The 27,491-nt window shown below is 35.4% G+C and overlaps 1 protein-coding gene across 1 annotated transcript in view; it reads right to left on the reverse strand.

Annotated features, from left to right (window-relative positions):
- The window catches only part of LOC119779452 (tenascin-X-like), a 54,403-nt gene extending 30,685 nt beyond the window's left edge, over window positions 1-23,718 (reverse strand). Inside the window, exons 1-13 of the mRNA XM_038279101.1 lie at window positions 23,653-23,718; window positions 23,488-23,544; window positions 18,008-18,178; window positions 17,666-17,890; window positions 16,489-16,588; window positions 15,864-16,117; window positions 14,651-14,908; window positions 12,210-12,521; window positions 11,305-11,562; window positions 7,194-7,505; window positions 6,616-6,873; window positions 1,907-2,218; window positions 1,332-1,589 (exon numbers count right to left, since the gene is read on the reverse strand). Coding sequence (XP_038135029.1) covers window positions 1,332-1,589; window positions 1,907-2,218; window positions 6,616-6,873; window positions 7,194-7,505; window positions 11,305-11,562; window positions 12,210-12,521; window positions 14,651-14,908; window positions 15,864-16,117; window positions 16,489-16,588; window positions 17,666-17,890; window positions 18,008-18,178; window positions 23,488-23,544; window positions 23,653-23,704 — 2,827 coding nt within the window. The 5' untranslated portion in view covers window positions 23,705-23,718. The remainder of the gene's footprint in view (window positions 1-1,331; window positions 1,590-1,906; window positions 2,219-6,615; window positions 6,874-7,193; window positions 7,506-11,304; window positions 11,563-12,209; window positions 12,522-14,650; window positions 14,909-15,863; window positions 16,118-16,488; window positions 16,589-17,665; window positions 17,891-18,007; window positions 18,179-23,487; window positions 23,545-23,652) is intronic.
- Window positions 23,719-27,491: the final 3,773 nt, after the last annotated feature.

The raw sequence follows: 27,491 nt of genomic DNA on the forward strand, positions 1-27,491 counted from the left end.
GTTGTCAAAATGACATTTCAAACAAAATGACATTCTTCTCATCTAGAACAAACATTATGGATTTCTAGAAATTAATTTCAGATCTCCATATTGCTATTGTCACTGGTCATCATTTGTATTACTTTGACTATGAGGAAGTGGTTTCAGATATGAATACATATATGAATACATATTCAGTCAAACTGATAAATGTTAAACTGGCCACTATATTTAAGCATTTCTAGGTATCAAAAACATAATTCTTACTATTGCTGTATTCTTACTGTGCAATTTTTTTTTTTTTTTTACTTTCTGAAATTCTGTTTCTGCAGCAAACATGTAATTTAGAACATCTGGTGTTATATGTTCCAAATAGCAATGCAAATTTGACAAGTAAGAATCCTATTTTAGTGATGTAGAAATGTAATATTAGAGAAAGCTTTTTATAGATGGCAAAATGGCCTGCTATAAGAGACTTCAAATTAATATAGACATTAACTCGAGCAGCAGTCTTCTCTTTCGCCATCTTCCTGTTCTTTGCAGCTGTAGCAACCAACCAACCAACCAACCAATCAATCTTCATTGTCAACTACAATTTGGATTGTTAAATCTCTTGTTACAGTGTTCTGAAAAAGGCACTTGCTGTTGTATGCTTTTCTGGTGACTCGCTGAATCAGGGGTCCACTGATAATGGCTTTTCATACTTTGTTACGCATGTGCAACTCTGAGAGGACCTACTTAGAGTTGATTAAACTAATTCATAGCAACTTTTATGAAACCAAAAACTCAGAGTTTAGAGTTGAGGATTTAAATCTGAGTTTGTCAAACCTGCTTTGTGAAATGGACCCCAGTTCTGACTACAAAGCAAAATAAAACCACTGATTTGAAAAAAAATTAAAATTATTCAACATTTTTTCCAAAAGAGCGGCATACATTTTATGAAGTATAAAATAAAAAGTAAAAAAAAATTTAAGGCAAAAGCACCAGGATCTGTATGGTTAAATGAAAAACTCCATAAAAGCAACAGAATTCATTTTTTCTAAAATTTGCTGGGCATCATCATGATACCGTTTTTTTTAATTCTAAATATTGACTCAGATGTTGATAAAAATTGGTCTACCTGATAAAAATTAGATAGATCATTATTAAAATACGTATTTTTAATAGGTATTTTGAACTCCTTATATTTTCACATATATGGCAGAAATATTTTGTTCTCTAGTTGATCTGTATTGTAATTTTGGTTTTAAAAAAAGTATGGCTAAAGCTTTTTCATCAACAAAATTTGTTTTAAAAGATATACTTTCAGTAACACCCTGATTAAATCTAATGGTTAATGATTAAAATCTTACCTGTAGCTGCAGTTATCGTGACTCCAGTGCTTCTTATGTTCTCAAACACAGAGAAAAGAGTGAATGTGTATTGGGTTGCAGGAGTTAGAGACGATGCTGTGTAGTATATTGGTCCATTGCCATTCGGTGCTGTGATGAGCTCCTCTGTACCATTAATCTGAAGAATAAAGTTGATGTTGCTGCTCACTTTATTCCACCGAAAAGTGATACTGGTCCCATCTCGTCTGGACACTATGAAGCCTTCTGGATTTTCAATAACTAAAAGGAAGCAGGAAGTGATTTATTTAAGAGGTGTAGCATGAAACTGTAGGGAAATTAAATAAACTAAAGTAAACCTTTTCTGACTAAAGTTATTTAGGATAAGAAAAAACCAAATGCCAGTAATTACTTCTAGAATGAACAAGATATATATTTTGTAACCTTATAGGCTAGCTGTGCCCACCACCGGCTGCAGATTTTCATGTTCACAACATTTTTTTATACCTCCCTAACAATATTGCACAGTGTCTGCCTATTTAATCAAAACATTTGTTTTCAGAAAAAAAAACACACAATAAAACAAAACAAACGGTTACCTGAACAGATGACACCAGCATCCTCGTTGTGTACACAGTTATGGTTCCCAAATCCGTTGTGTGAACACTGTATAAGTAAACTTTCAGTCCCATTGCAGTCCACATTATCAAGCCAAATTGGTCCTGTTCCTGGATCAAACTCAGCCTGGGTTGTGGCCTCCAGTGCTGTTCCACAGCCCAACTCTCTACAGACCACTTTAGCATCCTTAGAGTCCCACGAATCATCACAGACCGTTCCCCAGGTACTGTTGTAGTAGACTTCAACCCTTCCAGAACATCGAGTTGATCCATTACCATTTAACCTGACATTACCTTGAAGCAGAAGATCATATTGTAAAATTTAGCTTGGATATAAATCAGCTATTTAATCAAATCGCACCATCAAGAGAAAAGAAATGTAGATTAAATAAAAATCGATGACAGACAAACAAAGGTTATTGCCATCGGCGTCGCCAGACCCCATTTACTGGGGCACGTGCCCCAGTATAAATGAGCTGTGCCCCAGTATAAATCTCATGAATATTTGCAACAGTATTACATTTTTTTAATGCATCAATTTAGATATTTCCAATGGAAGGAGACGTATATTTCTACTCAAATGCGCAGCAAGTGTGTTGGTAACTCCAAATTAAGGATGTATTAGCGCCCCCACGTTAGCGCATGTCACTGCATGAACTGCAGGTAAATTAACGCGCTGCTCTCAACTGAGTTGGATGGGACACTGTGCGGCCGCGACGCATTTTTAGTTCTGGTAACTTTCCTTACCTGTCAATTTTATTATTTTCCCAGTGAAACCACATGATTTATAGGCTACTAACTGAAAATTACTGCATTGGTTTGTAGATGGATATCAGGAAATTCCTCACACGAAGCAGAGACAGGGAAGCAGTAAAACAAGATGAGAGGGAGGGAGGTAAGGTCCCGTAATGAATTAGTGATTTAATGTAACCAGTTACATTAGGAACGTTATAAGTAATATGATAGATATTTACATAATTATAAATTTGCGGGGTTTTTTTATGTTTGCTGTAGAGAATGAGAATACAGGTGCTGGAGTAGGAAAGGGAGGAGGAGGCGAGACTGACAGGCAAGAGACAGGTGAAGGACAGGAGAGACAGGACCATGAAGGTGATGAGGATGCAACAACCAGCGTCCACAAACAAGAAGGGGACATTAGTGATTTAGCGGGAAAGCATGATGGTCCTAAACAAGTGAAGTTGTCCCACCATCCCCAGCACAAATTTGGAGTAAAAAAACGTTCATTTAATTCAAAATGGTTTGAGCTTTTCCTGGTTAAAAAAGAAAGCCTTGTTATCAAGGATATGTAGTGTGTTTTCAACTTGCTTGATAACATCATGTTCCCAACACTAACGCAGGTCATCCAGATCTCCCTCACAATCCCAGTCTACAGCTGGAGTTGTGAAAGGTCATTCAGTGTGTTGAGAAGGCTCCACACTTGGCCGAGGTGCACAATGGGACAAGATAGGCTCCATCATCTTGCTATTTTATCAGTTGAAAAGGAAGAACTTTCTAAGCTGAGTCACAAGTAATTGACCACTTTGCAAAAATGATAAATAGGAGGTACACTTTAATGCTCAAAAAATAAAAGGAAAACTTAGCTCAGGATGAGTTAAAATTTCCCCCGAACTAAAACTCTGTAACCTAGGAATTAATGATTACTTCAGAATGTGTATAAGGAAACTTTTTATTTGTCAAAGTTGTTGATGTCTTATTTTTTATAGCTGCAATGTTGAAAATGTTCATGTTTGTTAAAACAAATATGCTCTTATACTCATTAATATCTCAACTGGTAATTTTGGTAGGAATGTATCAGGGTTGGGCAGTGTGCTTGTCTGTATTTATGTATGGAAGGAGGGGCATATGCACTAGGGGGCCAGTGCCCCAGTAAAGCTTTTTGCCTAGCAACGCCCCTGGTTATTGCTCATTGCACTAAACAGGAATCAAACATTTATTTGAAATATAACCTTCTACTGTTTAAGAAAGTTTTTTTCATGGAACTTCATTTCGAAACCACTCTTCTGATTAATATCAAAGCATTGACTCTCAGACGTGATGCTTATGACAAATCACTACCCGAGAAAAAAATTGACCCTGGCTTGAGCACCAGTGTCCTAATCTCCAAATGTTGAACACACACACTTAAGCTTTATCCCAAACGAGTGTAACCGCTCTTCTAATTTCCCCTATGAACAGCGTCCAGATTCTCTGACCTACACTCTATCAACTACTTCACAATGGGAAAATAGTGTATTCATTGGCAACAGAGTGTATGTTGTAAATAGAGTGTGTAACTGAGTACCAAAACAAGGCTAAGAGAACTATAACTAAGATCTAAATGCAGTGCAACATTGAACTTATACTAAACTAAGGGGGGGAAATGGTAAAGCTGAATACATACCAGTCTAATAAACCTTACTAGTCAGTACTACACCAAGGGCAAAGCACATTAACAGAGCACAGTTAGATTTCAGCACAGTGGAACACCTAAAACATTACTGGGTATCAATCACAGGAGGTGCTACAACTGAATATTACAACTCCCATAGTTATGACCGTAATTGTGGAAAAGGACTCGTGAAGATGGACCAGCTAGAAGAGTGAGGTGCGCAAGAACGCTGGGACCCTTTTTCCACCTGGATCCCCGCTCTTTTTGGCCCTCATGTTATGTCCCTCCGCTGTCGGACAGGTTAAGATTAATTCAAAGAAAAGTACCTTCATGATCAGATAATTTTCTTTAAAAGCCAACCGTTTCACCTCTCAATCCATTACAGGCATCTGGACCTTCTCCGTCCTTACATTTACAGCATTACACAGACTTATTTTACAGAACATGATACTTTTAAGGCTTTTCTTCAAATGGATTCTATGTTTCAGACACACAGATTTAATGAGGTGATTAAAAACAACTCAATTGGCAGGGGTTTGGAGATTTTTTGTTTGTTTAATATGAGCGACATGCTCATAATATGATGCATTTTCTCTGCAATACCCAAAGAACTACTGAAATTATTTTCACATAGAATTACCTTAGGTTTAGGAGTTTTTCAGTGATTAAAAACCTACTTAGCCTACTAGTGGAAAGGGGGGGGGGGGGGGGGGATGTGAAGCCATTCTATGGGATTGATAACCACTAACAATGGTCATTTATTGGGATGATAACATCCCCATTAGATGATGTACAGGGCCTATCTATGTGAACATTTTTAGACTTCATGTTCACCTGCTGACAGGTCATTGTACCTCAACAGATACACTGATCCACTACTATTTAAGCAATAAACTAGTTTTTCCAGCAATGATGTGGTGATTACAGCAGGACGACCATTTTAATATGCTCGACTGAATATGTATTTCTGATACCTGAAATAATTTTCCTTGTCAAAATGACCATTTTAAAAAAATGACATTGTTCTCATCTAGAACAAACATTATGGATTTCTAGAAATTAATTTCAGATCTCCATATTGCTAATGTCACTGGTCATCATTTGTATTACTTTGACTATGAGGAAGTGGTTTCAGATATCATGAATACATATTCAGTCAAACTGAAATGTTAAACTGGCCACTATATTTAAGTATTTCTAGGTATCTAAAATATAATTCTTACTGTTGCTGTATTCTTACTGTGCACATTTTTTATTTTTTTTTTACTTTCTGAAATTCTGTTTCTGCAGCAAACATGTAATTAAGAACATCTGGTGTTATATGTTCCAAATAGCAATGCAAATTTGACAAGTAAGAATCCTATTTTAATGATGTAGAAATGTAATATTAGAGAAAGCTTTTTATAGATGGCAAAATGGCCTGCTATACGAGACTTCAAATTAATATAGACATTAACTCGAGCAGCAGTCTTCTCTTTCGCCATCTTCCTGTTCTTTGCAGCTGTAGCAACCAACCAACCAATCGATCTTCATTGTCAACTACAATTTGGATTGTTAAATCTCTTGTTACAGTGTTCTGAAAAAGGCACTTGCTGTTGTATGCTTTTCTGGTGACTCGCTGAATCAGGGGTCCACTGATAATGGCTTTTCATACTTTGTTACGCATGTGCAACTCTGAGAGGACCTACTTAGAGTTGATTAAACTAATTCATAGCAACTTTTATGAAACCGAAAACTCAGAGTTTAGAGTTGAGGATTTAAATCTGAGTTTGTCAAACCTGCTTTGTGAAATGGACCCCAGTTCTGACTACAAAGCAAAATAAAACCACTGATTTGAAAAAAAATTTAAATTATTCAGAATTTTTTCCAAAAGAGCGGCATACATTTTATGAAGTATCAAATTTAATAACAGAAAATATTTAATGCAACAGCACCAGGATCTGTATGGTTAAATGAAAAACTCCAAAAAAGCCACAGAATTCATTTTTCCTCAAATTTGCTGGGCATCATCATGATAGTTTTTTTTCTAAATCTAAATATTGACTAAGATGTTGATAAAAATGGGTCTACCTGATAAAAATGAGATAGATCATTATTAAAATATGTATTTTTAATAGGTATTTTGAACTCTTTATATTTTCACATATATGGCAGAAATATTTTGTTCTCTAGTTGATCTGTATTGTTATTTTGGTTTTAAAAAAAGTATGGCTAAAGCTTTTTCATCAACAAAATTTGTTTTAAAAGATATACTTTCAGTAACACCATGATTAAATCTAATGGTTAATGATTAAAATCTTACCTGTATCTGCAGTTATCGTGACTCCAGTGCTTCTTATGTTCTCAAACACAGAGAAAAGAGTGAATGTGTATTGGGTTGCAGGAGTTAGAGACGATGCTGTGTAGTATATTGGTCCATTGCCATTCGGTGCTGTGATGAGCTCCTCTGTACCATTAATCTGAAGAATAAAGTTGATGTTGCTGCTCACTTTATTCCAACGAAAAGTGATACTGGTCCCATCTCGTCTGGACACTATGAAGCCTTCTGGATTTTCAATAACTAAAAGGAAGCAGGAAGTGATTTATTTAAGAGGTGTAGCATGAAACTGTAGGGAAATTAAATAAACTAAAGTAAACTTTTTCTTACTAAAGTTATTTAGGATAAGAAAAAAACAAAATGTCAGTAATTACTTCTAGAATGAACAAGATATATTTTTTGTAACCTTATAGGCTATCTGTGCCCACCACCGGCAGCAGATTTTCATGTTCACAACATTTTTTTATACCTCCCTAACAATATTGCACAGTATCTGCCTGTTTAATCAAAACATTTGTTTACAGAAAAAAAAACCTACTCAATAAAACAAAACGAACTGTTACCTGAACAGATGACACCAGCATCCTCGTTGTGTACACAGTTATGGCTCCCAAATCCGTTGTGTGAACACTGTATAAGTAAACTTTCAGTCCCATTGCAGTTCACATTATCAAGCCAAATTTGTCCTGTTCCTTGACCAAACTCAGCCTGGGTTGTGGCCTCCAGTGCTGTTCCACAGCCCAACTCTCTACAAACCACTTGAGCATCATTGGAGTCCCACAAATCATCACAGACCGTTCCCCAGGTACTGTTGTAGTAGACTTCAACCCTTCCAGAACATCGAGTTGATCCAGTACCATTTAACCTGACGTTACCTTGAAGCAGAAGATCATATTGTAAAATTTAGCTTGGATATAAATCAGCTATTTTATCAAATCGCACCATCAACTGAAAAAAAATGTAGATTAAATAAAAATGGATGACAGACAAACAAGTTTATTGCTCATTGCACTAAACAGGAATCAAACGTTTATTTGAAATGTCACCTTCTACTGTTTAAGAAAAAAAGAAGAGTTTTTTTTCATGGAACTTCATTTCGAAACCACTCTTCTGATTAATATCAAAGCATTGGCTCTCAGACCTGATGCTTATGACAAATCACTACCCGAGAAAAAAATTGACCCTGGCTTGAGCACCGGTGTCCTAATCTCCAGATGTTAAACACACACACTTAAGCTTTATCCCAAACTAGTATAACCGCTCTTCTAATTTCCCCTATGAACAGCGTCCAGATTCTCTGACCTACACTCTATCAACTACTTCACAATGGGAAAATAGTGTATTAATTGGCAACAGAGTGTATGTTGTAAATAGAGTGTGTAACTGAGTACCAAAACAAGGCTAAGAGAACTATAACTAAGATCTAAATGCAGTGCAACATTGAACTTATACTAAACTAAGGGGGGGAAATGGTAAAGCTGAATACATACCAGTCTAATAAACCTTACTAGTCAGTACTACACCAAGGGCAAAGCACATTAACAGAGCACAGTTAGATTTCAGCACAGTGGAACACCTAACACATAACTGGGTATCAATCACAGGAGGTGCTACAACTGAATATTACATCTCCCATAGTTATTAATAAGATTTAAGGCACTCTTAGTGCAACCATGCTGTCTCAGAACAGTTCAAACTGCGGTTTAAACAGGCTGTACACATAACCAATAAATAGTAACAACCAAAAAGGGCTGAATGCCTCAAACTGTCTGTATCAACTACACTACTCCGTTCTGTTCTTTTTTTCAAATTTTTTATTAGTAAAACAGTCTCTTTACTTTTTAAATGTTCCTGATGGAACTCCGTTAACTTTCACCCTAAAGGCTGATTTATACTGTGTAGTTGTCGCAGTGAGTAAAAATCCGTCCCCGCCCCCTCCGCAGACACTCTGCTGCACCTCTCCCAAATTGTAGGTGACAGCAGACAATGCCGCAGACAGGAGGCCGACTTTTTTTGCTTTTATGACCGTAATTGTGGAAAAGGACTCGTGAAGATGGACCAGCTAGAAGAGTGAGGTGCGCAAGAACGCTGGAACCCTTTATCCACCTGGATCCCCACTCTTTTTGGCCCTCATGTTATGTCCCTCCGCTGTCGGACAGGTTAAGATTAATTCAAAGAGAAGTACCTTCATAATCAGATAATTTTCTTTAAAAGCCAACCGTTTCACCTCTCAATCCATTACAGGCATCCGGACCTTCTCCGTCCTTACATTTACAGCATTACACAGACTTATTTTACAGAACATGATACTTTTAAGGCTTTACTTCAAATGGATTCTACGTTTCAGAGACACACATTTAATAAGGTGATTAAAAACAACTTAATTGGCAGGGGTTCAGAGATTTTTTGTTTGTTTAATATGAGCGACATGCTCATAATATGATACATTTTCTCTGCAATACCCAAAGAACTACTGAAATTATTTTCACATAGAATTACCTTAGGTTTAGGAGTTTTTCAGTGATTAAAAACCTACTTAGCCTACTAGTGGAAGGGGGGGAAAATGTGAAGCCATTCTATGGGATTGATAACCACTAACAATGGTCATTTATTGGGATGATAACATCCCCATTAGATGATGTACAGGGCCTATCTATGTGAACATTTTTAGACTTCATGTTCACCTGCTGACAGGTGATTGTACCTCAACAGATACACTGATCCACTACTATTTAAGCAATAAACTAGTTTTTCCAGCAATGATGTGGTGATTACAGCAGGACGACCATTTTAATATGCTCGACTGAATATGTATTTCTGATACCTGAAATAATTTTAGTTGTCAAAATGACATTTCAAACAAAATGACATTCTTCTCATCTAGAACAAACATTATGGATTTCTAGAAATTAATTTCAGATCTCCATATTGCTATTGTCACTGGTCATCATTTGTATTACTTTGACTATGAGGAAGTGGTTTCAGATATCATGAATACATATTCAGTCAAACTGATAAATGTTAAACTGGCCACTATATTTAAAGCTACAGTGTGTAATTTTTAGCGACATCTAACGTTCAGACTGCAGACTGCAGCAACATGAACATCTCCCCCCACCTCTTCTCCCCCCCAACAGTATGGCGAGCGTTACGGGACAAAATGTCTTCCACGACGTCCGCATCACCTACCTTCTCAAGTGATGAGGTTTGTTTACGTAGATAATTTTACAGATAGTATTCTCAGGCATAATACTGCCATCTATTGTTCAGTACTGTCTCAGTTCATCTCTCTCAACTTGCCGTAGTTACTTTCGAGCGTAATGGGCGATCTCGCAATCGCTAGTTTGTTGGCTCTGCGCTGCCGTAGCGCAAAGATGTCTGCCTCCATGGCTGCGAGACCCGCTCCTATGTAATTATAAATAACGAATTCTAAGGCAACGCAAATATTAAGGTTAAGAGGCTGAGCTCGTAGATGATGATAAATAACATAGTTATGTATAATATATTACATTTCTGACTGTATATCCCAGTAATTATTACACACTGTAGCTTTAAGCATTTCTAGGTATCTAAAACATAATTCTTACTATTCCTGTATTCTTACTGTGCAATTTTGTTTTGTTTTTTTACTTTCTGAAATTCTGTTTTTGCAGCAAACATGTAATTTAGAACATCTGGTGTTATATGTTCCGAATAGCAATGCAAATTTGACAAGTAAGAATCCTATTTTAATGATGTAGAAATGTAATATTAGAGAAAGCTTTTTATAGATGGCAAAATGGCCTGCTATACGAGACTTCAAATTAATATAGACATTAACTCGAGCAGCAGTCTTCTCTTTCGCCATCTTCCTGTTCTTTGCAGCTGTAGCAACCAACCAACCAACCAACCAATCAATCTTCATTGTCAACTACAATTTGGATTGTTAAATCTCTTGTTACAGTGTTCTGAAAAAGGCACTTGCTGTTGCTTGCTGTTCTGATGACTCGCTGAATCAGGGGTCCACTGATAATGGCTTTTCATACTTTGTTACGCATGTGCAACTCTGAGAGGACCTACTTAGAGTTGATTAAACTAATTCATAGCAACTTTTATGAAACCGAAAACTCAGAGTTTAGAGTTGAGGATTTAAATCTGAGTTTGTCAAACCTGCTTTGTGAAATGGACCCCAGTTCTGACTACAAAGCAAAGTAAAACCACTGATTTGAAAAAAAATTGAAATTATTCAGCATTTTTTCCAAAAGAGCGGCATACATTTTATGAAGTATCAAATTTAAAAACAGAAAATATTTAATGCAACAGCACCAGGATCTGTATGGTTAAATGAAAAACTCCAAAAAAGCCACAGAATTCATTTTTCCTCAAATTTGCTGGGCATCATCATGATACAGTTTTTTTTTAAATCTAAATATTGACTCAGAAGTTGATAAAAATGAGTCTACCTGATAAAAATGAGATAGATCATTATTAAAATATGTATTTTTAATAGGTATTTTGAACTCTTTATATTTTCACATATATGGCTGACATATTTTGTTCTCTAGTTGATCTGTATTGTTATTTTGGTTTAAAAAAAAGTATGGCTAAAGCTTTTTCATCAACAAATTTATTTTTAAAAGATATGCTTTCAGTAACACCATGATTAAATCTAATGGTTAATGATTAAAATCTTACCTGTAGCTGCAGTTATCGTGACTCCAGTGCTTCTTATGTTCTCAAACACAGAGAAAAGAGTGAATGTGTATTGGGTTGCAGGAGTTAGAGACAATGCTGTGTAGTATATTGGTCCATTGCCATTCGGTGCTGTGATGAGCTCCTCTGTACCATTAATCTGAAGAATAAAGTTGATGTTGCTGCTCACTTTATTCCACCGAAAAGTGATACTGGTCCCATCTCGTCTGGACACTATGAAGCCTTCTGGATTTTCAATAACTAAAAGGAAGCAGGAAGTGATTTATTTAAGAGGTGTAGCATGAAACTGTAGGGAAATTAAATAAACTAAAGTAAACGTTTTCTGACTAAAGTTATTTAGGATAAGAAAAAACAAAATACCAGTAATTACTTCTAGAATGAACAAGATATATATTTTGTAACCTTATAGGCTAGCTGTGCCCACCACCGGCAGCAGATTTTCATGTTCACAACATTTTTTATAGCTCCCTAAAAATATTGCACAGTGTCTGCCTGTTTAATCTGAAACCTGAAGCTCAAAGGGGACCGAGCATTCTCTGTGGCAGCTCCCAAACTGTGGAATGCCCTCCCCCTTTCTATCAGACAGGCCCCTACACTCAGCTCTTTTAAAACCCTTTTAAAGACCCACTTTTTCTCTCAGGCCTTTGAGTGAGACCTCGACTTTTTTTTTTTTTTTTTTGCTCTTATTGTTTTTTTTAATCTTTGAGTTTGTCCTGTGTTGTGGTGATAATTGTGTTTTATAATCTGCTCAAATGACCTGTACAGCACTTTGATTTTAGCTTTGACTGACTGAAAGCGCTTTATAAATAAAGTTGAGTTGAGTTAATCAAAACATTTGTTTTCAGAAGGAAAAAAAACCTACTCAATAAAACAAAACGAACTGTTACCTGAACAGATGACACCAGCATCCTCGTTGTGTACACAGTTATGGCTCCCAAATCCGTTGTGTGAACACTGTATAAGTAAACTTTCAGTCCCATTGCAGTTCACATTATCAAGCCAAATTTGTCCTGTTCCTTGACCAAACTCAGCCTGGGTTGTGGCCTCCAGTGCTGTTCCACAGCCCAACTCTCTACAAACCACTTGAGCATCATTGGAGTCCCACAAATCATCACAGACCGTTCCCCAGGTACTGTTGTAGTAGACTTCAACCCTTCCAGAACATCGAGTTGATCCAGTACCATTTAACCTGACGTTACCTTGAAGCAGAAGATCATATTGTGAAATTTAGCTTGGATATAAATCAGCTATTTTATCAAATCGCACCATCAAGTGAAAAGAAATGTAGATTAAATAAAAATGAATGACAGAAAAACAAGTTTATTGCTCATTGCACTAAACAGGAATCAAACGTTTATTTGAAATGTCACCTTCTACTGTTTAAGAAAAAAAGAAGAGTTTTTTTTCATGGAACTTCATTTCGAAACCACTCTTCTGATTAATATCAAAGCATTGGCTCTCAGACCTGATGCTTATGACAAATCACTACCCGAGAAAAAAATTGACCCTGGCTTGAGCACCGGTGTCCTAATCTCCAAATGTTGAACACACACACTTAAGCTTTATCCCAAACGAGTCTAACCGCTCTTCTAATTTCCCCTATGAACAGCGTCCAGATTCTCTGACCTACACTCTATCAACTACTTCACAATGGGAAAATAGTGTATTCATTGGCAACCGAGTGTATGTTGTAAATAGAGTGTGTAACTGAGTACCAAAACAAGGCTAAGAGAACTATAACTAAGATCTAAATGCAGTGCGACATTGAACTTATACTAAACTAAGGGGGGGAAATGGTAAAGCTGAATACATACCAGTCTAATAAACCTTACTAGTCAGTACTACACCAAGGGCAAAGCACATTAACAGAGCACAGTTAGATTTCAGCACAGTGGAACACCTAACACATAACTGGGTATCAATCACAGGAGGTGCTACAACTGAATATTACATCTCCCATAGTTATTAATAAGATTTAAGGCACTCTTAGTGCAACCATGCTGTCTCAGAACAGTTCAAACTGCGGTTTAAACAGGCTGTACACATAACCAAAAAATAGTAACAACCAAAAAGGGCTGAATGTCTTCCTGCTGTTTTGTTTTCTGTGGCATCTTTATGCTTGTACTTTTTAGCTTCCTGTTTTTAATGTTTTATCTACCTGTACATTGTCCTTGGGTGTTTTGATAAGGCACTTTCAAATAAAATGTATTATTATTCTTATCATTAACATATAATTCTTACTATTGCTGTATTCTTACTGTGCAATTTAGTTTTTTTTTTTTTTTCTGAAATTCTGTTTCTGCAGCAAACATGTAATTAAGAACATCTGGTGTTATATGTTCCGAATAGCAATGCAAATTTGACAAGTAAGAATCCTATTTTAGTGATGTAGAAATGCAATATTAGAGAAAGCTTTTTATAGATGGCAAAATGGCCTGCTATACGAGACTTTATATTAATACAGGCATTAACTCGAGCAGCAGTCTTCTCTTTCGCCATCTTCCTGTTCTTTGCAGCTGTAGCAACCAACCAACCAACCAACCAATCGATCTTCATTGTCAACTACAATTTGGATTGTTAAATCTCTTGTTACAGTGTTCTGAAAAAGGCACTTGCTGTTGTATGCTTTTCTGGTGACTCGCCGAATCAGGGGTCCACTGATAATGGCTTTTCATACTTTGTTACGCATGTGCAACTCTGAGAGAACCTACTTAGAGTTGATTAAACTAATTCATAGCAACTTTTATGAAACCGAAAACTCAGAGTTTAGAGTTGAGGATTTAAATCTGAGTTTGTCAAACCTGCTTTGTGAAATGGACCCCAGTTCTGACTACAAAGCAAAATAAAACCACTGATTTGAAAAAAAATTTAAATTATTCAGAATTTTTTCCAAAAGAGCGGCATACATTTTATGAAGTATAAAATAATAATAATAAAAAAAATTTAATGCAACAGTACCAGGATCTGTATGGTTAAATGAAAAACTCCAAAAAAGCCACAGAATTCCTTTTTCCTCAAATTTGCTGGGCATCATCATGATACAGTTTTTTTTTTTATTCTAAATATTGACTCAGATGTTGATAAAAATGGATCTACCTGATAAAAATGAGACAAATCATTATTAAAATATGTATTTTTAATAGGTATTTTGAACTCCTTATATTTTCACATATATGGCTGAAATATTTTGTTCTCTAGTTGATCTGTATTGTTATTTTGGTTTTAAAAAAAGTATGGCTAAAGCTTTTTCATAAACAAAGTTTGTTTTAAAAGATATGCTTTCAGTAACACCATGATTAAATCTAATGGTTAATGATTAAAATCTTACCTGTAGCTGCAGTTATCGTGACTCCAGTGCTTCTTATGTTCTCAAACACAGAGAAAAGAGTGAATGTGTATTGGGTTGCAGGAGTTAGAGACAATGCTGTGTAGTATATTGGTCCATTGCCATTCGGTGCTGTGATGAGCTCCTCTGTACCATTAATCTGAAGAATAAAGTTGATGTTGCTGCTCACTTTATTCCAACGAAAAGTGATACTGGTCCCATCTCGTCTGGACACTATGAAGCCTTCTGGATTTTCAATAACTAAAAGGAAGCAGGAAGTGATTTATTTAAGAGGTGTAGCATGAAACTGTGGGGAAATTAAATAAACTAAAGTAAACTTTTTCCTACTAAAGTTATTTAGGATAAGAAAAAACAAAATGCCAGTAATTACTTCTAGAATGAACAAGATATATATTTTGTAACCTTCTTAAAATACGAGCAATATACATATAGTATTAACCTATTATGTTGTTGAATTGGCTTTAAAATGTTATGACCTGGCCCATTGATTGGATCCTGCTCCAAATCTGTCACAGTAGTTTTCTGATGTTTTGGTCCACTTAAACTGAGAACAGATCTCTGTAATGGCAACTCTTACTGGTTTTATTATGCATAGCCCGAATGTAACTGTATTTTACTGTATAGTTAAGCTTTACAAAAACTACCTGTCTCTCCTGCAGCATTTGATTTGGATATATTAATTACCGTAAAACAAATTAGTAAAGCAGGAATTAAGCCTCCCATAGATATAGACACATGTAGAAGTTTCTTTTTTTAGACTTGACATATTCAGGGTTTTTACTATGCTTTGCTAGAAAGGCTCTCTTGCTCTCTCTTTAGGAATTGGCTGGTCTCTGTACTTACATAAATCTGAAATTGATTATGAATAAAAAAAAGCTGAATTCTTAATGTGACTGTTTCAAATGCACAGAACATTTTAACTATCATTTTAATTTATCTAATGCATGTTTTCTATTTGGGGCTTTCAATTATACAGTCCTAAATCTAAAATAGATGAATTAATCAATAATTTGTATTTTATAGTATTACTTTTCTTACTGTTTATTACTGTTCTTAAAGTTATGGAATCCATCCTTTTATTATTTTTTTCTACACCTTGTAGGTCCTAAGATTCAAGTGCAATAATAAAAAATATAAATGTAATAATTATTCTACAGTATATGCAATATCTGATAAGACATAAGTGGTAACTTACAAGTTTGGTAACAGATGAATGGTAAATCCTTAGTGCAGTTTTCATCAGACCATTTTCCAGAGCCACTGAGTGCTGTTGCAGTACATGTTGCACCAACTGGATTGTCCGCGCTGCCATTTGGCTCATTACTCCCCCAGTAACGAAACAGAGAGTTGCTGCCATCAGACCAAAGTTTTTCACGGTGCAGACCAATCCACACCTCAGTTGAACCTGTAATGTTTTTTATTTGCTCATTTTCTGTCTCATTGCGTATACTGTATAAAAGAGAGAAGCTTATTAGTATTAATAACATTAAAGAAAAGGAAATATACCAAAATAATGCAGCGACTGTCCTTTCCAAAAAGCCATTTAAAATTCATGGGCAATTGAACACACTATCAAATCTTCTAAATAGAAAACGTCTAAGTTTGAATGATAATCATTTACTAATGCTTTGTTTGTAAAAAAAAAAAAAAAAAAACATAGAAAAAAAGACTGAAAATCTACAACAGAACAGACTGTTAAAGATAAATGATAAAAAATTTAAACTGAAACATCTGATGATCCAAATTCTTTTTGAATAAAGGTTCAGACATTCATGAATGAATAGAATATAATGCATATTTTAATATTTAAGGCACCATACCTGGCAAGATCAATATACTTCTGCCTGCAGACTCTTTGAGCTTCAGTCCAATTCGATGAGGTCATAACATGAACAAATACTGGTGTTCCATTTACTGTACCTGTAAAATTAACAAAAAATAAGATATCCATAAAACTATTTGTAAAAAACTATTAAAAACTATTTGTAAAAGTTTTTATTGAAACTGTATAATTTATTACAATTCTAAACAAATTAGTTCACACTTTTTGGGTCATATAGACTGTATTTCTACACTTTAGTTTTTTATTTAGAAATCAAAAACCATGTGAGAGACTTTTAAGATAAAACTGAAACAAATTTATTTTGATAAAATAATGAACCATTAACCTAATGGTATGGTCTGTTTATATAAATTGAAAGTTTAAATAATGTACACTGCAGGTAAGATATACAACGAAAATCCAATTTTGTGTACATTACTGTATGCATAATGTTCTATATTTGTCTGCCTTATTGTACTGTACGATGTGGTAGATATACTGACTGTGTTAAACAATCCTAGTTAACGCCTCTAGGGGGAGCCAGCTACCTATGTTTAGGCAGGACTGTGGGGAAACAGGCAGTAGTACGGCAAAGAGCACACTATGTTTGGAGGCATGTTCGGTTGTTCTGTGAATATACAAAAATAAAGGGCACGAAGCCAAAGAAACAACCTGGTGTGATGATTGCTACAGCCACCGTAGGATATCACACAATTCAACATCATAGTCATTGTATGTGCAATATTGTATATTGCTATATTCATTGGTATGATGTTAAAAATGTTTTTTTTTTTTTTTTTGGTCTGCAGAACAGGAAGCTCCTCTATAAGAGAAATTATGCTAAGAGAGGCTCGATTTCTTTTAATCTTTTTCTGTTTTGGAAAATAAAGATCATATATCGGTATCATAGAACATTCAAGGCTCATTTTATTGCTTAATATGAATGGTTTTGATCAACGTTGCCCAAGTTTGTGTCCATTAATAACCAGTGTACATAGAGATTATAAATAGGCAATGAAAGATGTAACATAGTTGTATCAAAAATATAGCTTATAAATTAATTCCTTTTTTTCAGTTTTTTTCTAAAGTTACTAAGTTAACCCATATATTTCAAATAGACATATCTACACAAAAAAGAAAAAACACACGATTTGAAAAAAGAAAAAAAAACTTACCATTGTAGCACACAGAGGATCTTTCGAGGTTACAGGGGATATCATTCCATTTGCCTAGGTTATTTCCAAGAAGTACAGCACAATTTTGTTGTCCATACTTGTTGTTGGGCTGATCGGTATTCCAATTCCTAAAGGTTAATTCTTCTTCCATGTAAAAGCTGCTGTCATTCAGAGACCATTTCCAGCTATTCACCAAGTCATCATAAAGACCTATCCAAGCCAAGCCTGTTTAAAAACATGTCTTTTTTTGATTAGTTGCCAGATGCTTAAATGCATTTTTTTGCTTCTTAAACTCCGAAACATTACTGATTTTTCTTTTTACAGGTAAATTCTTAAAATTACCTGTATAGTTTGAGGTTGTGCTGCTTACAGCAATGACATCGTCTGTGTTTTCCAAAGTGGCCAGGTCAGTATAGTTATTTCTGCAGACACTCTGTGCATTTGTCCAGTTAACAGTGAGATTAACAAACTTGTATTGACGAATTTCAGCAGAGCTTGAATGAAGTAGTGCCCCTTAAGACAAAGTGGGAAGATAACAATATAATACTGAGTCCTGTAATATAAAGTGTTTTTAAGTAAACAAGCCCTTTTTACAAGTTATTAGTTCAAATCATATTCCTAAAAAGTTTGAGTGGATTTGTGTTTTTATGTTTGTTCATGTACAGCCTTTGAATTGTCTTGCAAGTTTCTAATGAAATTTGATATATACATAAACTTGCCTTGCCTTCTTAAAGGTATAGTCTGGGTGAATCATCAATAATTGTCAGTCATTCTGGTGATACGTTTACGTAAGGCCATTACGTGTGCTTATCGCCATTTTCACTCAGTGAGTCTCAGTCACTGGGTCTGATATAGTGAAAAAAACTGCAAGTCCACTTTTGGAAAGTAAGCTTGTATGAGCGTTGCAAACAGCAACTTGTAAACAGAATGTGCACGGGGAGAAACTGGCTAGTGCATGGTCTTGCACAAGTTTAATAAGCATTCCCTCTCGGGAGCAGGTACAGGGTTGTGCATGTGCATTCTTTTCAATAGGTCTTTTCAAAAATTTGAAAGACTGTCTGGACCCTAACCTGCACTGTCAGGACCCTTTGTTGTAGACCTGCAAAATGGAGTCTTATGCACTGTCAGAACTGGAAATTTATTCAGGAATTTGTATTCGAAACCTTCAGGAATACAGCACGGCAAGTGCTTGCTGCTGGATTAGAGTTTATCAAGTGTTAAGCTGAGCATAGGAGCATTTTAAATTATACAGTAAGCAAAAATCCTCATACAGTAGGACAGCCAACCTACGGTGTTGTCTAGAAAATGTCTTATAGACAAAATACCCTTTTCCATCCAGTTATCCAAATTCAGAGACTTATTTCTATGTAGCACATATCTATTATTGCTGATGAAGGTTCTCAGTCATCCAGGTCATAGTCATTCCGTAAAAATTCAAAAAATATCCACTGGAATTAGTTTCCAAGATTTGAAGACGTTTCGCCACCTCTCCAGGAAGCTTTCTCAATTCAAATGTCTGGATCCGCAGTGAGTTTGAGTCTTATATAGACAAGGCCTTGTATCACTTGGAAACATGCAAATAGAAACCGATGAATCGGTCGTTCTATTATTTCAGATAGAAGTTTGTTGGGCGATCAAATTGTGTGTGTACATAAGTTTCTAGCATAAAAACACTTGTTTGAGCAAGAAAGCTATCTTTTACTTTAGAAAAGTTTTGAATCAGCTATGCTAAGTCTTCAAATAAACTCTGCAGCCAGGGTCCTGATAGTGGAGCTCTGGGTCCTGACCGTGCAGCTCTGGGTTCTGACAGTGCAAGTCTGCAGTCTGACCTCTCAAAATTGGCAAAAACCCTCCACTATGCCTTTAAGTCAACATTCTGCACACAATGGACTCTAATGAGCTGATTATTTCAGCAAGTATTGGCACCTCTCCATATGGCTAATGGTACCCACAAAAACATGGATGACCTCAAGTCTGATATCAAAATTACATTTCCTTTGTGTTGTGTTTACTAAAGCAGAAGCTAACTGCTTCTTGCCAACATCATACATTCAAGTTTATGTTCTTGTAATCTAAAAACCACAAACATCAAAAACACAAGAAATAAAGTTCTTAAATATTTCAATGCATTTGCAATGTTTTTGTTTTATATTATTATAACTATTTTTATACTTTAGAACTGTAAAACAGTCACACTACAGTAATTTTCTTTGAAGAAAATCCACAGACATCGAAAAATAGTACAATATTTTAAAAATATACTACTTATATAGACAAAACAGTCTCTTACACTACAAAATTATATTTATGATGAATTCTTAGAATGTTAAAATTCTGTACATTCTTGGGATGTTAAGAAACTTGCTCAACCAGTTCTGCTAGTCTGAGTGGCGTGCAAATTAAGCTAAAGTACTAGTGTTCCAATTAGTGTCATCAAGTTACGTAAATGTGAGTGGGCGGTTTAACACCATGTAAAGTTCTGGAACTTGTAGGAGTGAGCTGTTGTTTATGTTTCCTTGATTTTCTTAAGGAATCTTAAGTTTTTGTCATTTGGTAAGTTAAGTTGGTTAATATTCAGATAGATAATTTTGTTTGTTGTTTATGGCATAAGCTCTCTCTGCCATCAGTTGTTTCAAAAGCAAACAACCATGATTGCTTTTATTGTCACACACCTGGACATTTAATTGCTGCATACCGAGTCTTGAAGAAAAAAGATAAAAGCATTAAAACTCCTGCAGGTGTGGGTTGACAAAGTTAGCTTCCTCGCCGAATGTACACCATAACAACAAAAACCCACATTTTTAATGATCCGCAGTTTCTGCCATTTATTTTGGAGGGCTTTGTTTCTTTAAATGGGGAGGAAAAGGATAAAGTTCCAATCACAATCCTTACAGATACAGGTGCTCATTACTCTTTTTCTGTTCAAATCTGTGCTGCCTTAATCTAAGCAAACATCTTGTGGTTCTGATATTTTTGTCTGAGGAATAAAAATGAGCATAACCACCATTAGTTCGGCATAGGTTAAAGTAGCCGTGTGTCCACGGTTAATCAATCGAAGGAGTTTCCTTCATTCTTTGTAATGACTTGGCTGGCGGAAAAGTGTTTCCTACATCAGAAGTTGTTGATGTTCCAGTTCCATTTACCCTTGAGGCTGAATCAGCTGCCACTTTGGAAGTGTTTCCTGCATGCGCAATTACACGCACACAAGCTTGTAAAATGAGTGATATTAGATTTTTCTGTGTCCTTTATGGCTACTCTCAATGAAAATGGCTTTGATTTGAATAGCTCTGTACAAATGTCAAAATGTGACATCTCTGAACATATTCCTGCGGATAAAGCTTTGATACACAGCAGAATGATCCGTCACTGAGTTTTTGTTTTTCTGTTGCAAATAAGAGTGGGTCTAAAGCCCAGGTGACCTATTTTGTTAAACAGTGTTGTAATGAGGTCTTGGTCTCCAAATTGAGGTTATCTGCATAGAATAAACCAGGTGGTTTTGCCAAAAGATTACAGACATCAGATTCTGAGTCTCGCACATGATGCGAGCTTGGTTGGACATCTTGGTGTTAAAAAAACATATCACCGTGTGTTACGTAGTTTTTTTTTGGCCTTGGTTGAAATGTGGTGTAGTGAACTATTGTAAGCCATCTCAAACATGCCAATTAGTGGGAAAACCAAAGAAATCAATTTCTCCAGCGCCTCTTCATTAAATTCCAGCCCTCAGCGACCCATTTGAATGAGTTTTACAAGACTTGGTGGGCCTTTTACCCAAAACCAAGTTGAGTTATCTGTTAACTGGCGGTCAACTGCTGCCTCTCATTTTCTGGAGGCTATTTCATTATGCGCGTTAAACGCATAGAACATTTTTTTTTCAACTTTTGGTTTACCTAGTTTTTACCAAGTTTTTCAATCGGAATAAGGTTCAAATTTTATGGCAAAGATGTTTGCTCAAGTTTTAAATGAAATGAAAATTAAACATCAAACCTCCAGCCCTTATCATCCAGTGTCCCAGGGTGCGCTGGAGAAGTTTAATCAAACCTTGAAAACCATATTGCTCAAATCCTGCCTTAAATATGGTTAAAGTTGGGACGAGGGTCTTTCACTTCTGCTATTTGCATTTAGATAAACTATTCAGCAATTCTTTTGGATTCAGTCTGGCATATTTGGTATTTGGACACACTGTTTATGGTCCACTCCATCTCTTTGAGTTGGCAGAGTCACATCAAACTGAACATGTGTTGGATTATATTAGTAGTTTTAGAGAGCGTCTTTTTCATGAATGTCAGTTGGCCCAAGAAAGCCTGTGTAACTCAGAATAAAATTAAAGCTCGTTATGATAAAAAGTCTGTGAGATTTAATTTCAGGTGAAAAAGTTTTGGTGCTACTTCCCTTGAGTGGATCGAGTCTTCATGCAAAATTTTCTGGACCATATGAGGTGGACAGAAAAATAAATGAAATGAAATATGTGATAAAGATTCCAGATCGAAAACGAAATTACCAAATGACAATATTGTCATATTAACATGATCAAACATTATATTTTGAGGGAAGGCATTGAAGATTAAACTCTTCCGTTGCCTCTGTTTCTGTTTCTGTTTGCTCCTCATCCCCACAGATATCATTTAGCAGATGAAGATTTTATCTAATTTATTGCTTTTCTCAGATCATCCACACCAAACATCAGTGTTGTTCCAAGATATTTATGTGGAGGTTGAGACCCAATTAAACATGCTTACTGCCTGAAAATTTCTAGACACAACACTGCTGTCAAATTGATGTCTCATTTCTAAATTTTGGTTTATAAAGACAAGCATTAGGACACAATTATGCAGTTGAGAGTAGCTGGCATGGAGGTGACTACATCGATTTTAAGGTATATATCAACTTTAAAAATGTCTAATGCTTTGATAGAATGCATTATCTAACTCATGTAAAACACTTTGAATTGCCCATCGACTCAATTGTGCTATACAAATAAATTTGCCTGTATAATTGTCTATCCTAGAAGGCGCTAAAAGACATAATCTCCCACTTTGCATATTTCATTCAGCTGCAGGAAATTCTTAATTTCTTTGATTTATTTTTTTGTGTTTGGTCTGCCTGTCAAAGAAAGCCAAAAGTTCGACTTGCTCCACACTCAGGAGGACAGAGTTAGCAGATTTGATGTGAGTCCCTTCTACAATATTTTCCTGTCTTTAAATACAACCTGATCTTCTATGACTCATTTAATTAGGTCCATTGGCGAATAGCCCCTTACTTTAAATATTTATTGCCTAATTTTTACATGATTGCAGCATCATAAATGCTACACTTTTATTTGAAATAAAATGATTTTATGGCAACAACTGGCTCTGTTGGTAGAGCATGTACATCATGTAAAGAAAAGTCCTAAAGAATGTGTCATGTGTTTGTTTGCTTTGTGCATTGTCCCCATCCTCTGCCCTGTCAACCTACTGTTTGATTAAAATCTTGCATGGTAAGAAAAAAAGTTCTTTATATATAAAAAAAAAAAAAGGTGAAATCTTCAAACACATTTTTTTATATAACTTAAACACTTGTGTCTAACCAGTATTTTGTTTTTTAATAATCTACATCTAACTTTTTAACTTCATTAAACTATATATTGAACTGTTATTCAGTATTTTAATGAATTTTAGAGCTCTGATCACATTAGTTCAATCTCTTCTAAACTTTGAAATCAAGATAACATTGCACAATTTATTTTTACATCCAGTCCTACAGTAGTTTCCTATTCCGCAGAAATTGAAGTCCTATGAATTAAAAGGCCCTTTAAGGGAAAAAAAGAAAGACATAAACAGTACCTGTTAACATGATGAAGATCAAGTTATCCATGGTTTCAACCTTGAAAAAAGAGATATCCATATAATATTATACAAAAGTTAGTATTAGACATTTTACCCCGATTTACAATAACTCTAGTGTTACTTTTAAGCAATTATTTCACACTGGCAATTATTGTTTCTTACCTTTGAGGAGTTTACTGATCCAAAACAATAAGCACTTCAGCATTGTGTTCATCACAGCAGTTAAAGTGCACTTTACCTGAATGTGCAGCTCTGTACAGTTCAGGTTCTTATAAGTGGGTGTAGTGTTTGTGTGAGAAACAAGTCGGATCAGTAATTAACATATAATTTCTTTATGTACTTTTCCTCATAGCACTGTGAAAGGAGAGAATGAGGATGTAATTATAATTTTTGTTTTTCAATTCCCAAGTTACTTATTTCCTGCACTGGTCTTCCACTTGTGCAAGGTTCTTGCTCCTGAATTTAATTTCATCCTGTTGATAAAAGGGGACATAAAATAAAAGCTGATTTTAAACAATTAAAGCGTCATATGAGAATTTGTGCATAGTCATTGTTTCAAATACCCATTTGACGTCATTATCAGGTGTCTTCTCAGGAAATCATTTTTATTAGTTTCTTATGTAACAATTCAAACTAGACATTTTGTATACTTTCATTTGTTTGTATATGGGAAGATTTCTAGGGCATTAGAACAAATAAACTGATGTCAATCTGCGACACTAAACTAGACTGACATGGACACCAAAAAATAATTTGTAACCTTTTTAACTTTTAATCTGTAAGTGTAAAATTTTTTACTAATATTCATCAACTTTCAGACTCTTTAAATGAACAATGTTATAAACTGGCTCAACCAGTTCCACCATTCTGGGGGATGGGTAGATAGATACAACCAGAAGCAACTGTATCATAAAAGATTTTTTCTAGATAATTATTTTTTTTTTATATATTGAAAATATACGTTCCAACTTTGAACAGTAATAATAAGATACATGTGTTGACCACCATGATTGAAAGCTTTGTTGTTGTTTTTTTTTACTCTGCACTATAATTATTTAAAAAAATATATATAAGGACAAACGTTGCACACCATTACAATAGGGAAATATAGTTGTTATTCTTTCAAGCACTAATATTGTTTTTTGTTCCTGTCAGGATTTTGTGTACCGTGCTCTGCTAATTCTCTTCCACAGGTGGCTGTTGTTGACAGAGGGCTGTGGCTCATTGGGGCAGCCTTGGCTGGAGCTTAAAAGGAGTTTTCAGTCAGCTGAAGGACACCAGAGTGTCAGACCGTTGTGGTACGCCTAGGCTGCAAGTGTGATGCAGAGTCCGGTTTATAGTTCAACAGTTTAATAGTCTCATGGCAGCTGTCAAAAAGCTGTAACAGAATCTGCTAAACCTGCAGCGGATGTTGCGAAGCTTCTTCCCACAGGCCAGCAGGGAGAACAGTCCATTGTGGGGGTTTGAGGGGTCGCTGATGATGTTAGGGGCTCGGGACACACAGCGCTGGGATGAAATTTCCTTCCAGTCTGAGGTGCTGCAGTCTCCACTTGCACAGTGAGACAGCTGGTAAGAACGCTCTCTATGGTGCTTCGGTTCGTGAGGATGGGTGGTGGCAGGTGGGTTCTCCTCATCCTTTGCAGGAAGTACAAAACTTCCAGACAAAGACAAAACAAAGTTAAACTCAGGTTGACAAAAACTCAGCTTGACTAAGTATACTCAGCTTGGCTAGAGTACCCTAAACTGGCAAACACTCTGGCGTCAAAGTAGTGGCAGTCAGCAGCTTAAGAACACAAAAACGGGAGTCCTGATATAGTGGGTATATACTGTTGTGTTTTCTTTGTATTCATTGCTCAAATGATAACCTATAATGACATTCCTCCAATGCTTCATTTGCCCATATATATATATATATATATATATATATATATATATATATATATATATATATATATATATATATATATATATATATATATATATATATATATATATATATATATATATATATATAAAATCTTAATTAGACAACAGAATTTTACTATCAGCTAATTGGATGTAATTAATATTACACAATTGGGTTCAGATGTGAAGTGCAGCAGACAACAACTAAAATTTGATAAGGGTGTGGCTTAACTAAGAAAAATATATTAAATATTTATGCTGTGACTTATTGTTTTTGCTTTCCATCACATCAGGGGCGGAGCTAGATGGGGGGCCAGAGGTGGCCATGGCCACCCTTACCTAATCATTGGCCATTATTGATAATAGTCGGTAAGTAATGACAATAGAAAAGATGTTCCCCCCCAGAAATTTTGTCCACTAAACCTTATATTTAGACAGAATGGATGTTTAAATATATGCGTCTATTTGTTAGCAAAGGCTGTAGAAAAGTATAGTTTGTCATATTTAGAAAATATGGATGCTGTGCTTGTTCCAGTGTAGACTGACCCTGAGGTTGGCCACCCCTATTAAAATTTTCTGTCTATGCCTATGCAACACATTTTGTGCACATTTTAATTGAAATGTAGTGAATAAAGAAGTTAGGGCTGGGCGATATAGAAAAAAAGTTTATCGATAAAAAAAATGCATATTGATCAATATCAATAATTATTGAAAAGATTTAAAACCATATTTTATGTGCAGCTCTGCCTGGACTTTTTATGATATTGCTAAATGATTTAATTTTAATAAAGAACACAAACACAGGCTTTGAATTAAATCTTTATTTAACCAACTTTTTTCACCATAACAGAATTGTTTTGAAGAAAAATAACTTAAAAGACCTGAGTTATGTGATTAAATACTGACAAAGAATAAACCAAAGTGATCAGAAAAGTGACCAAAATAAATATAACAAATAAGTAAATGGACGTGTTATCAGACTTGGTTTTCACTGTATCCCGACACATTTTCCAGATGACTGGTTTGTTTTTTGTCCGACTTGCCATGACCGAAATACCGCCAAACTGGCGAACTACAAAAACCCTTCTTTGGAACAATTTCCTCTGCCTCTCCTTGCTGCGACATCTTCATGTGCTCTGTGTTGTGGTTTGAGAGGGCGGCGCTTGGTGACGGCATGCCTGGGTCCGCGATTGTGATTGGTTGGGAGGAAGCAGTGACTAGCATAAACCTACATGCTAGGCTACAATGAGAAGGAAGGAAAACTGTGTTTTTTTTATTGAAGTTTTATCGACCCGCTTTTTTTCTATTGCGCCACACATCTATCGTTCGATATATATCGTTATTGAATTATCGCCCAGCCCTAAAAGAAGTCAAACAATATAAAAAAAGAGGAAGTTATTGTTATTTGTGTGAAATTGCCTCTTGTACCTATATTTGACTCTATTGACATTTAGACGAACCACAATATTATTTGAATACCAGGAGGTACCCCCTCTTTTTTTCCTGCTTTCATATGGTGCTAATAACTTCTTATGATTTCATTGTATTTTGGAGGGAAGTAATATTTGGTATGATTTTATTTCCTTTTCTTTGTTTTTTTTTTTTTTTGTTTTTTTTTTTTTTCCTACATGGACCAGGTCACAATGATACGTACGGAAGAGGATTAGGGCCACTGAAAAAAAAAAAAAGTTAACTGATTTTTAAAAAAAAATTTCAGTTTAGTATGGGAAAAAAGTCAGAATTCTGACTTTAATCTCAGAATTCTGACTTTAATCTCAGAATTCTGACTTTAATCTCAGAATTCTGACTTTTTTCTCAGAATTCTGACTTTAATCTCAGAATTCTGACTTTTTTCTCAGAATTCTGACTTTAATCTCAGAATTCTGACTTTAATCTCAGAATTCTGACTTTTTTCTCAGAATTCTGACTTTAATCTCAGAATTCTGACTTTTTTCTCAGAATTCTGGCTTTAATCTCAGAATTCTGACTTTAATCTCAGAATTCTGACTTTTTTCTCAGAATTCTGACTTTAATCTCAGAATTCTGACTTTTTTCTCAGAATTCTGACTTTAATCTCAGAATTCTGACTTTAATCT

Source organism: Cyprinodon tularosa, unplaced genomic scaffold, assembly GCF_016077235.1.
Source record: "Cyprinodon tularosa strain WSP-4 unplaced genomic scaffold, ASM1607723v1 ctg148, whole genome shotgun sequence".
NCBI classification, from domain to species: domain Eukaryota; kingdom Metazoa; phylum Chordata; class Actinopteri; order Cyprinodontiformes; family Cyprinodontidae; genus Cyprinodon; species Cyprinodon tularosa.